Source organism: Salvelinus namaycush, chromosome 32, assembly GCF_016432855.1.
Source record: "Salvelinus namaycush isolate Seneca chromosome 32, SaNama_1.0, whole genome shotgun sequence".
In the NCBI taxonomy this organism is placed as follows: domain Eukaryota; kingdom Metazoa; phylum Chordata; class Actinopteri; order Salmoniformes; family Salmonidae; genus Salvelinus; species Salvelinus namaycush.
Window position 1 is genome coordinate 27,080,884 of NC_052338.1, and position 12,429 is coordinate 27,093,312.

The window sequence follows — 12,429 nt, forward strand, 5'->3', positions numbered from 1 at the left end:
GTCAACAAATGAGGGTGCCTGGGGACATGCAGTGCCTGGGTTTACCTCCACATCACCCGAGGAACAGAGGAGTAGTAGGATGAGGGTGCGGCTAAAGGCTATCAAAACTGGTCGGCTAAAGGCTATCAAAAATATGTCACTGTGTTCTCCTCCCTCCTGTCCAGAGCCTGTGGAACAAGTTCTTCCAGGACAACGAGTTGAGAGGGATGATCAAACAGGACGTTATGAGAACGTGAGTCTGATTTAACATCTTAACTGTTAACCAGAGCTGTATTTAAAGGTTTAACAGACTGTCATTCTCATATCTACTGTACACCTCTGAAATAAACACCATCTCTCCTCTCTCCCCCTCTTCTCTTCTCTCTATTCTGTCTGTAGGTTTCCTGAGATGCGTTACTTCCAAGAGGAGGACGTAAGGACCAAGCTGACAGACATCTTGTTCTGTTACGCCCGAGAGAATGAGCAGTTACTGTACAAACAGGTACCATTCCAGCATTAGTTAAGATTTCTAGAGGCACACACTGTGTTAGATATGCCACTAGGCAGGCTAATGCACCCCATAGACTAGACAGTGTACTGTCTTCATAGTGCTACAGACGGTGAGAGGACGATGACCAGTCAGTGTTCTAACAGGAAGTGACACACGTCTAGCCACTGGGTAATGAAGTTTAATGATACCGGTCAATAGTGATAACACACCTCATGCATCACCCTGAAAGAAACAGGCCATTCGCGCTCTCTCGCTCCTCTCTCTCGCAATACAGATAACACACCTCATGCATCACGCTGAGAGAAACGGGCCATGTTCGTGCTCTCTCGCGCGCTGTCTCTCTCTCTCGCACGCGCTGTCTCTCTCTCGCGCGCGCTGTCTCGTGCTCTCTCACTCTCTCTATCCCCCTCTCTTTCTGCAGGGAATGCATGAGTTGTTGGCTCCTATTGTGTTCGTCCTACATTGTGACTATCAGGCCTTTCAGCACGCCAGCGAGACCGCCCACCCCAGGTCAGTCACACCTGCACTCCTCCTCCACATCGACTTCCCTTCAGTTTAACCCTATCCTGTCCATTCCTCCAAACTGGTCTGTGTTGATCTAATGCTTTTGTCTCTGGTCCACAGTGAGGAGATGATGTCTCTACTGAATCCTATGTTCCAGGAGCATGATGCCTAGTGAGTTAAATATTCATTCCATATTCTTCACATCCTAGGTCAGGGATGGCCAACCTGCCCCCCTTTTGTCGGCCCGTGGACTAATTTCACTATTTTATTATAATAATAATTATTATTATTATTTTTATATAAATATATATTTTAGGAACTCAGTCAGGGTCTCAACATACTATTGAGAGTTAGAATAGTACAATACACAAGGTGCAATTTTGAAATTTGGTTGTGCATCCACAGTCACTAAATTAGCAAGTGTCAGCTAAATGTTTTTTGATTAGATAGCTGGCTGCTTGACTAACTTACCAAACTTGAATTATGGGTGGGGTCCATTGATCATCATTTACCTCAACCCTATGGCAAAATGTGTAGAACTGAATGAAATTAACTTAAACACACATTTTGTTTTTATCTTCGCTTTCACGAGGGGGGCTGCTAAAATATTTTGCTCGCGGGGGGGCCTCATGATGATTTCTGTTTTTTTGTGGCCCCCACCCCCATCAAAGTTACCCCTCCCTGTCCTAGGTGGTGGTAATAATATGGACAAGTCAGAGAGACTTCTAACATGAGACAATTCTCCTCTTTGTGTCTTTGTTGTGCAGTGCCATGTTTTCCCAGCTGATGGAGACAGCAGAAGCCTGGTTCTCCAGCTTCCAGAGGGAAGTCAGAAGGGTCAGTAGTAGTACTCCTGGTAATATTCTCTTTAGTTGTAACACTCACCTGTCAAACACTCCGCCAGTGGCTTAAATGAGCTCAATGGAATACATTTTCTTTACGTTGCATCTATAAGAATGCTGAAGCTTTGTTAGGGATTTAACACATTGTCTCGACACTTGTATCACAAGAAAGAGAAGAGAGAACTTTTATTTTGGTGGTTGTTCCTTTTTTGCGGAATAGAGAATAATTATCATTTAATACAGTTGACAGATTTACAAATTTAAATGCCCTGAAATGAAAGCAACTTCCGAAAATGAACACTCAGATTATAATGATATTATGTCTGATCTCACAAACAATGTAGAGTATTAATAGATCTGGAGCCAGGCGTGTTGATTTTTAATCTGAGGGTATCCTGCTATTGATACACAACAACAGTAATTATTTTTTACATTTTATTTCACCTTTATTTAAAACCAGGTAGGCCAGTTGAGAACAAGTTCTCATTTACAACTGCGACCTGGCCAAGATAAAGCAAAGCAGTGTGACACAAACAACAACAGTTACACATGGGATAAACAAACATACAGTTAATAACACAATAGAAAAATCTGTATACAGTGTGCAAATTAAGTAAGGAGGTAAGGCAATAAATAGGCCATAGTGGTGAATTAATTACAATTTAGCAAATTAACACTGGAGTAATGTCTAGGTAGGCCTAGACAGAGCAGGTAGGCCTAGACAGAGCAGGTAGGCCTAGACAGAGCAGGTAGGCCTAGACAGAGCAGGTAGGCCTAGACAGAGCAGGTAGGCCTAGACAGAGCAGGTAGGCCTAGACAGAGCAAGTAGGCCTAGACAGAGCAGGTAGGGTAGACAGAGCAGGTAGGCCTAGACAGAGCAGATGAGTGCAGGTAGACCTAGACAGAGCAGGTAGGGTAGACAGCAGGTAGGCCTAGACAGAGCAGGTGAGTGCAGGTAGGCCTAGACAGAGCAGGTAGGGTAGACAGCAGGTAGGGGTAGACAGCAGGTAGGGGTAGACAGCAGGTAGGGGTAGACAGCAGGTAGGGGTAGACAGCAGGTAGGGGTAGACAGCAGGTAGGGGTAGACAGCAGGTAGGGGTAGACAGCAGGTAGGCCTAGACCAGGGGTGTCAAACATACGGCCCGCGGGCCGGAACCGGCCCCCAAGGAGGTTCGATCAGGCCCGCAGGATAATTTGAAAGTGGAAAAAATGCATAAAAGACATGGAATTAATATTTTTAATTCGCTGCAATTCATGGATTATCCGCTAAGGGGCGCACTCTTTCCATCAGAGTAGAAGACAAGCCGCATCACTGAGACAGACTGAAAACAGCAGACGGTATCAATGCGCCATCTGCTGCTTGTTACGACGTTGTTAATACCTTGGTCTCTACCTCTCCGCTACACCCTCATTAGCCAAAATGTCGTTATCCAAACGGAGAAAAGTAGATAAGGAGTGTAGAATTTTCAAAGAAAAATGGACCACGTCCTATTTATTTACAGAGATGCACGGAAAACCTTCGTGCTTGGTGTGTTTGCAACAAGTTTCGGTATTGAAGGAATATAATATTCGACGCCACTACGAGACTCATCACAGCGAAAAATATGACGGCTTGCAAGGACAACTGAGAAGAGATAAGATTAACGAATTGCTGGCGGGTCTGAGGAAACAGCAGTCAACTTTCATCCAGAGCCGAGAAGTCAGTGAAGCAGCGGTAAAAGCCAGCTACCAGTGTGATGCAGATTTGAAGGGCAAATTTGCCTCTGTAGGTCTGGACAGATTTTATCAGTATCTACTACCAGGGTACCCCAAATTAACAGCCCTGGCTGCTAAAATGTTGTGCATGTTTGGGACAACCTACCTTTGTGAACAAATTTTCTCAGTGATGAATATCAATAAAACAAAAATGCGTTCAAGGCTCACAAACAAGCACTTAAATGACATTCTGAAAGTGACAGCTAGTCAGGACATGACACCTGGTGTTGATGCACTTGTACAGGCCAAAAGATGCCAAGTTTCAGGAACAAATACAAGTCCAGACTAGACTAACACCTTTAAAATGCTGCCTTAGATACTGTTTGCATTGAAAGAATACAGCTCTGTGAAGATGAATCCTTACTGTGGTGATTTAAAAAATGTGCACTTTAATGTTAGTCAGCAGCTTCAAAACAAAAGTTGTGTGATGGAATTCTACTGTTCATACAACTCCATAAATTTTCAGTATGTATTGTATGTGTATGTATGTTTCATGTATGAAGTTTACAGATTTACAGGACAGGCGAACACTTTCTTCATTACACATTTAAAATCACTCTCCTTAGTTTGTAAGGTGTACGCAGGGATTACATTTAGATTTTATATGCGTATGTGTAAGTGGTTTAAAAATTCCTTTCTTTAAAAGTCTCATTTAATCTTAAAGTGCATTACTATATTTTTCAGTACCAATTAAAGTTTTGTGCCTTTGTACAATCAGTGGGATCAGTTGCAATGCATATTTGTGAATGATAAAAGTAAATTGCACATTTGTCTAAGGAAATATGAGGTGTTTCATGAAATGTTTTGTAAAAGGATAGTTCATTAAATTTCAATATTTTCCTAATGTTCTTGTGCTTCTTTACACCAAAACAAAGGAAAGACATGATATTTTGGTTATTTATAGCAGAGTATGGTATAATTTTAATGGTCCGGCCCACTTGACATCTCCCTAGGCCGTATGTGGCCCACGATGCGAAATGAGTTTGACACCCCTGGCCTAGACAGAGCAGGTAGGCCTAGACAGAGCAGGTAGGCCTAGACAGAGCAGGTAGGCCTAGACAGAGCAGGTAGGCCTAGACAGAGCAGGTAGGCCTAGACAGAGCAGGTAGGCCTAGACAGAGCAGGTAGGCCTAGACAGCAGGTAGGCCTAGACAGAGCAGGTAGGGGTAGACAGAGCAGGTAGGGTTAGACAGAGAAAATGTTTGGTGGTTGCAGCCCTGTTCCACCCCTTTATGTTAACGTATTCATATATGCAAATACACCCAGTGTATTGATGCAAAACGGGCACATATAATTTTCTTTATATAAAAAAGATACTATTATAAAATGTATGTATGAGTGCATTCTAAGAAAGAAAAATTTGACAAATGTAATACTTAAATTCCCACAAATCCCTGAACTCTATTCATTATTTGTCCGTGCCAGTAAAATGTTTTAACCTAATGGATTTAAAACAAATTCAAAAAGTTTGGAGTATCTTTATCCATTGTCCAACTGTTGCATTCATTAGAATTGTTTTTAAACCTAACACTTTTGATGACGTTGCTAGTTCTAACGTATTCCAGCATTGTTATGTTCATGTTTTCATGTTATTCCAATGCTGTGACGACGCCGTCTAAACCTCATGTCGGCGACGCCGTCTAAACCTCGTGTTGATGTTCTCCTCAGGGCAAGGAGGAGATGCTGACCAGCATGCCGTTCGCCCGGCCGCAGGACTTGGGGCCGCCTGTTGCCATAGTAACCAAAGTGAACCGCATCCAGGACCAGCTGGTGAAAAAGCACGATGTGGAGCTGCACATGCATGTCAACCGCCTGGAGATCGCCCCGCAGATATACGGCATGTGAGTATCGCCACCTGTGTTTGTGTGTCTGGGTCTAAGTGCATGTGCGTGTCTGTTTAATGTGTGTGCGTGTCTGTTTAATGTGTGTGCGTGTCTGTTTAATGTCGTGTCTGTTTAATGTGTGTGTGCGTGTCTGTTTAATGTGTGTGTGCGTGTCTGTTTAATGTGTGTGTGCGTGTCTGTTTAATGTGTGTGTGCGTGTCTGTTTAATGTGTGTGTGCGTGTCTGTTTAATGTGTGTGTGCGTGTCTGTTTAATGTGTGTGTGCGTGTCTAATGTGTGTGTGCGTGTCTAATGTGTGTGTGCGTGTCTAATGTGTGTGTGCGTGTCTAATGTGCGTGTGCGTGTCTAATGTGCGTGTCTAATGTGCGTGTCTAATGTGCGTGCGCGTGTCTAATGTGTGTGCGCGTGTCTGTTTTAATGTGCGTGTCTTTATTGTATGTGTGTGATGTGTGTCCGTCTGTCTGTGTGTGTGTCCGTCTGTGTGGTGTGTGTGTCCCTCTGTATGGTGTGTGTCCCTCTGTATGGTGTGTGTCCCTCTGTATGGTGTGTGTGTGTCCGTCCGTCCCTCTGTATGGTGTGTGTGTGTCCGTATGATGTGTGTGTGTGTGTCCCTCTGTATGGTGTGTGTCCCTCTGTATGGTGTGTGTCCCTCTGTATGGTGTGTGTCCCTCTGTATGGTGTGTGTGTGTCTGTCCGTCCCTCTGTATGGTGTGTGTGTGTCCGTATGATGTGTGTGTGTGTGTCCGTATGATGTGTGTGTGTGTGTCCGTATGATGTGTGTGTGTGTGTGTCCGTATGATGTGTGTGTGTGTGTGTCCGTATGATGTGTGTGTGTGTGTGTCCGTATGATGTGTGTGTGCGTGTCTAATGTGTGTGTGCGTGTCTAATGTGTGTGTGCGTGTCTAATGTGTGTGTGCGTGTCTAATGTGTGTGTGCGTGTCTAATGTGCGTGTGCGTGTCTAATGTGCGTGTCTAATGTGCGTGCGCGTGTCTAATGTGTGTGCGCGTGTCTGTTTTAATGTGCGTGTCTTTATTGTATGTGTGTGATGTGTGTCCGTCTGTCTGTGTGTGTGTCCGTCTGTGTGGTGTGTGTGTCCCTCTGTATGGTGTGTGTCCCTCTGTATGGTGTGTGTCCCTCTGTATGGTGTGTGTGTGTCCGTCCGTCCCTCTGTATGGTGTGTGTGTGTCCGTATGATGTGTGTGTGTGTGTCCCTCTGTATGGTGTGTGTCCCTCTGTATGGTGTGTGTCCCTCTGTATGGTGTGTGTCCCTCTGTATGGTGTGTGTGTGTCTGTCCGTCCCTCTGTATGGTGTGTGTGTGTCCGTATGATGTGTGTGTGTGTCCGTATGATGTGTGTGTGTGTCCGTATGATGTGTGTGTGTGTCCGTATGATGTGTGTGTGTGTGTCCGTATGATGTGTGTGTGTGTGTGTCCGTATGATGTGTGTGTGTGTGTGTCCGTATGATGTGTGTGTGTGTGTGTCCGTATGATGTGTGTGTGTGTGTGTCCGTATGATGTGTGTGTGTGTGTGTGTGTCCGTATGATGTGTGTGTGTGTGTGTGTGTCCGTATGATGTGTGTGTGTGTGTGTGTGTCCGTATGATGTGTGTGTGTGTGTGTGTCCGTATGATGTGTGTGTGTGTCCGTATGATGTGTGTGTGTGTGTGCGTGTCTGTTTAATGTGTGTGTGCGTGTCTAATGTGTGTGTGCGTGTCTAATGTGTGTGTGCGTGTCTAATGTGTGTGTGCGTGTCTAATGTGCGTGTCTAATGTGCGTGTCTAATGTGCGTGTCTAATGTGCGTGCGCGTGTCTAATGTGTGTGCGCGTGTCTGTTTTAATGTGCGTGTCTTTATTGTATGTGTGTGATGTGTGTCCGTCTGTCTGTGTGTGTGTCCGTCTGTGTGGTGTGTGTGTCCCTCTGTATGGTGTGTGTCCCTCTGTATGGTGTGTGTGTGTCCGTCCGTCCCTCTGTATGGTGTGTGTGTGTCCGTATGATGTGTGTGTGTGTGTGTCCCTCTGTATGGTGTGTGTCCCTCTGTATGGTGTGTGTCCCTCTGTATGGTGTGTGTCCCTCTGTATGGTGTGTGTCCCTCTGTATGGTGTGTGTGTGTCTGTCCGTCCCTCTGTATGGTGTGTGTGTGTCCGTATGATGTGTGTGTGTGTGTCCGTATGATGTGTGTGTGTGTGTCCGTATGATGTGTGTGTGTGTGTGTCCGTATGATGTGTGTGTGTGTGTGTCCGTATGATGTGTGTGTGTGTGTGTCCGTATGATGTGTGTGTGTGTGTGTCCGTATGATGTGTGTGTGTGTGTCCGTATGATGTGTGTGTGTGTGTGTGTGTGTGTCCGTATGATGTGTGTGTGTGTGTGTGTGTGTCCGTATGATGTGTGTGTCCGTATGATGTGTCCGTATGATGTGTGTGTCCGTATGATGTGTGTGTCCGTATGATGTGTGTGTGTGTCCGTATGATGTGTGTGTGTGTGTGTCCGTATGATGTGTGTGTGTGTGTGTCCGTATGATGTGTGTGTGTGTGTGTCCGTATGATGTGTGTGTGTGTGTGTGTCCGTATGATGTGTCCGTATGATGTGTCCGTATGATGTGTGTGTGTCCGTATGATGTGTGTTTGTGTGTGTGTGTGTCCGTATGATGTGTGTTTGTATGATGTGTGTGTCCGTCTGTATGATGTGTGTGTGTGTGTGTCCGTCTGTATGATGTGTGTGTGTGTGTGTGTCCGTCTGTATGATGGTGTGTGTGTGTCCGTCTGTATGATGGTGGGTGTGTGTGTCCGTCTGTCTGTATGGTGTGTGTCCGTCCGTCTGTCCGTCCGTCTGTCTGTATGGTGTGTGTCCGTCCGTCCGTCTGTCTGTATGGTGTGTGTCCGTCCGTCTGTCTGTATGGTGTGTGTCCGTCCGTCTGTCTGTATGGTGTGTGTCCGTCCGTCTGTCTGTATGGTGTGTGTCCGTCTGTCTGTATGGTGTGTGTCCGTCTGTCTGTATGGTGTGTGTCCGTCCGTCCGTCTGTCTGTATGGTGTGTGTCCGTCCGTCCGTCTGTCTGTATGGTGTGTGTCCGTCCGTCCGTCCGTCTGTATGGTGTGTGTCCGTCCGTCTGTATGGTGTGTGTCCGTCCGTCTGTATGGTGTGTGTCCGTCCGTCCGTCTGTGTGCGTGCGTGGTGTGTGTCTGTCCGTCTGTCTGTCTATGGTGTGTGTCTGTCCGTCTGTCTGTCTATGGTGTGTGTCTGTCCGTCTGTCTGTCTATGGTGTGTGTCCGTCCGTCTGTCTGTCTATGGTGTGTGTCCGTCTGTCTGTCTGTATGGTGTGTGTCCGTCCGTCTGTCTGTCTGTATGGTGTGTGTCCGTCCGTCTGTATGGTGTGTGTCCGTCCGTCTGTATGGTGTGTGTCCGTCCGTCTGTATGGTGTGTGTCCGTCCGTCCGTCTGTATGGTGTGTGTCCGTCCGTCCGTCTGTATGGTGTGTGTCCGTCCGTCTGTATGGTGTGTGTCCGTCCGTCTGTATGGTGTGTGTCCGTCCGTCCGTCTGTGTGAGTGCGTGGTGTGTGTCCGTCTGTGTCCGTGTGTGTGCGTGCGTCCGTCTGCGCGTGTTTGCGTCCGTCTGCGCGTGTTCCGTCTGCGTGTGTTCCGTCTGCGTGTGTTCCGTCTGCGCGTGCGGGTGTCTGTATGATGTCCGTGTGTCCGTCCGTCCATATGTATGGTGTTTATCCGTCCGTCCATATGTATGGTGTGTGTCAGTCTGTGTCTCTAGTCGGTGGGTGCTTCTGTATGTGTCCGTCTGTATAATGTGTTTGTGCCCATCTGTTTAGCGTGTGTGTGTGTGTGTGTGTGCGCCCGCCCATCTGTTTAGTGCGTGGGTGTGCGTCTGTTTAGTGTGTATCAGTCTCTCTAGTCTGTGTGTGTGTGTGTCCGTCTGTATAATGTGTGTGCGTGCGTTTGTTTAGCGTCTGTGTGTATCCGTGTATATCTCTAGTCGCTGGGTGCGTCTGCTGTTTGGCCGTGAGTTCCCCCTGCAGGACCTGTTGGTGGTGTGGGATGCCCTGTTTGCTGACAGCATCACTCTAGACCTGGTGGACTATGTCTTCGTAGCCATGCTGCTCTACATCAGAGATGCCTGTAAGGACCTGCCTCACTGCCCATCAATCAGCTGTCAATCAGTTAGTCAGTCACACAAGTTGGTTGGTCGGCCAGCTTGTCTGTCAGCCAACTAGTCAGCCAGCCAGTCAGTCATTGAGCCCTGCTAACTGTTTGTGTTGTTCCCCTGTCTGTCTCAGTGATCGCGAGTAACTTCCAGACCTGTCTGGGCCTTCTAATGCACTACCCACCTATAGGAGACATCCACACCCTACTACACAAGGCTTTGTTCCTCCGAGACCCCAAGGTAAGAGCTCACACACATTTCCGAGAGACATGAGCAACACACACCTCTACTTTGTTGTTTTTCCACCCTGAAGGTGTGTGTTGAAGACGACAGGGTCGCTGCCCTGCCCTGACAGTGTTCTGGTTTGTTATGAGCTGTCCTGACTTATGTCCCTTCACTGCCCAAATGACATCCAGACAAATTGACACAATTGTGGGAAGCTTTGTAGTCAACATGGAACACTTTTGACACCTTGTAGAGTCCATGACCTGAAGAATTTAGTCTGTTCTGAGTACACAATATTAGAAAGGTGTTCTTAATGGTTTTGACTCCGTGTGTATTGGCGAGGCCTGCTAGTAGTCAAAGTAACCTTATTAGAGTTAAATAAATATGCTATAGGCTATGCAGCGCTGTGGTCGGGTCCATTCAGGTCTATCAGCTGTAGTTACATAGGCCAGAGACCTGACAACAATCAAACAGGACCTGACCCAGATGACAAGTTAGAATTTCAGAACCTGGTTCGGGTAATATCAGGTCCACCCGGACCCATGAAGACCTCTAGTTCGTAGTGTGGCATGACGACGGTATTCAGAGTAGTTGGCTCAACCACATGGAGATCTGGGACCATGTGAGACCACCCACCCACACACACAACACTATTTGTCACAGCGTCTCTATTTTATCACTATTTAAGCTGAGCTGTATTCACTGTCAATGCCTTTTCCTTTAGAATAATCCTCGGCCGGCCAACTACCAGTTCCAACAGAATCTGGACTATTACAAGACCAGAGGGGCAGACCTGGTCAACAGCACCCGGTAAGCTTGCTTGCACACTCACACGAGCATGAGGGACAATGATCGTAACAACCACACACACACACACACACACACTTTGTTGTTTCACAATATCTTGCTAAACTATAACTCTTTCTTTCTCTCTCTCTCCCACCCCCTCAGTGCCAGTGCCAAGACGGCTCCTCTCAACATCAACAAAGTCTCCAGCAGCCTGCTCAGCTTTGGGAGGAAGCTCATCGCCCCAGCCATGTCAGGGGGTGTTGCCAGCGTTATATCTCCAATCAACAGCGAGATTCGTTCTGCCCCCTCCCCCCTCACTGCAGCCCCCCGCCCGCAGGCCGAGCCCCTGTCTTCTGGCCACGCCCCCCTGCAGACACACTCCCAGCACCAGCACCAGCGCCTATGGAAGTCTGAGAGCATGCCAGTCTACCTGAGCCAAGGTGAGGGTTGGGAACACATACACACTCTTAATCTAACAGGTATACTAGGACATTGATGCTCACACATCCATCCAGAATCTTAGATAAAAAAAATAAAAAAAAGCACCTTTATTTAACCAGGTAAACTAGTTGAGAACAAGTTCTCATTTACAACTGCGACCTGGCCAAGATAAAGCAAAGCAAATAACACTGGAGTGATAAATAGCAGATGATGTGCAAGTAGAAATACTGGTGTGCAAAAGAGCAGAAAAGTAAATAAAAACAATATGGGGATGAGGTAGGTAGATTGGGTAGGCTATTTACAGATGGGCTATGTACAGCTGCAGCGATCGGTTAGCTGCTCAGATATCTGATGTTTGAAGTTAGTGAGGGAAATGTAAGTCTCCAGCTTCAGCGATTTTTGCAATTCGTTCCAGTCACTGGCAGCAGAGAACTGGAAGCAAAGGTGACCAAAGGACGTGTTGGCTTTGGGGATGACCAGTGAGATATACCTGCTGGAGCTCGTGCTACGGGTGGGTGTTGTTATCGTGACCAGTGAGCTGAGATAAGGCAGAGCTTTATCTAGAATGGACTTATAGATGACCTGGAGCTAGTGGGTCTGGCGACGAATATGTAGCGAGGGCCAGCCGACTAGAGCATACAGGTCGCAGTGGTGGGTAGTATATGGGGCTTTGGTGACAAAATGGATGGCACTGTGATAGACTGCATCCAGTTTGCTGTGTTGAGTATTGGAAGCTATTTTGTAAATGACATCGCCGAAGTTGAGGATCGGTAGGATAGTCCGTTTTACGACGGTATGTTTGGCGGCGTGAGTGAAGGAGGCTTTGTTGCGAAATAGGAAGCCGATTCTAGATTTTATTTTGGATTGGAGATGTTTAATATGAGTCTGGAAGGAGTGTTTACAGTCTAGCCAGACACCTAGAATATGTGGACAACTACAAATACCGAAGTCAGAACCGTCCAGAGTAGTGATGCTAGTCGGACGGACGGGTGCGGGCAGCGAACGGTTGAAAAGCATGCATGGCCCCATCACCATATAATAGCAATAATCAACTATGAAGTGTGTGTGTGTGCGTGCACCCTTTTTTTCAGACTTTTTCCACATTTTGTTACGTTACAGCCTTATTCTAAAATTGATTAAAACTTTTCCCTACTCAATCTACACACAATACCCCATAATGACAAAGTAAAAACAAGTAAAGACATTTTTGCTAATTGTATAAAACTGAAATCACATTTACGTAAGTATTCAGACCCTTTACTCAGTACTTCGTTGAAGCACCTTTGGCAGCGATTACAGCGTTGAGTCTTCTTGGGTCTGACGCTACAAGCTTGGCAAACCTGTATTTGGGGAGTTTCTCCCATTCTTCTCTGCAGATCCTCTCAAGCTCTGT

At 46.6% G+C, this 12,429-nt stretch overlaps 1 protein-coding gene across 4 annotated transcripts in view; it reads left to right on the forward strand.

Moving 5' to 3' along the window:
* The window catches only part of LOC120026982 (TBC1 domain family member 5-like), a 38,259-nt gene that overhangs the window by 15,424 nt on the left and 10,406 nt on the right, over nucleotides 1-12,429 (forward strand). For all 4 annotated transcript variants that reach the window (XM_038971806.1, XM_038971805.1, XM_038971807.1 and 1 more), the window contains 10 exons: nucleotides 165-232; nucleotides 379-481; nucleotides 912-1,000; nucleotides 1,115-1,165; nucleotides 1,762-1,831; nucleotides 5,260-5,432; nucleotides 9,414-9,556; nucleotides 9,715-9,821; nucleotides 10,531-10,616; nucleotides 10,758-11,035. In XM_038971806.1, coding sequence (XP_038827734.1) covers nucleotides 165-232; nucleotides 379-481; nucleotides 912-1,000; nucleotides 1,115-1,165; nucleotides 1,762-1,831; nucleotides 5,260-5,432; nucleotides 9,414-9,556; nucleotides 9,715-9,821; nucleotides 10,531-10,616; nucleotides 10,758-11,035 — 1,168 coding nt within the window. The remainder of the gene's footprint in view (nucleotides 1-164; nucleotides 233-378; nucleotides 482-911; nucleotides 1,001-1,114; nucleotides 1,166-1,761; nucleotides 1,832-5,259; nucleotides 5,433-9,413; nucleotides 9,557-9,714; nucleotides 9,822-10,530; nucleotides 10,617-10,757; nucleotides 11,036-12,429) is intronic.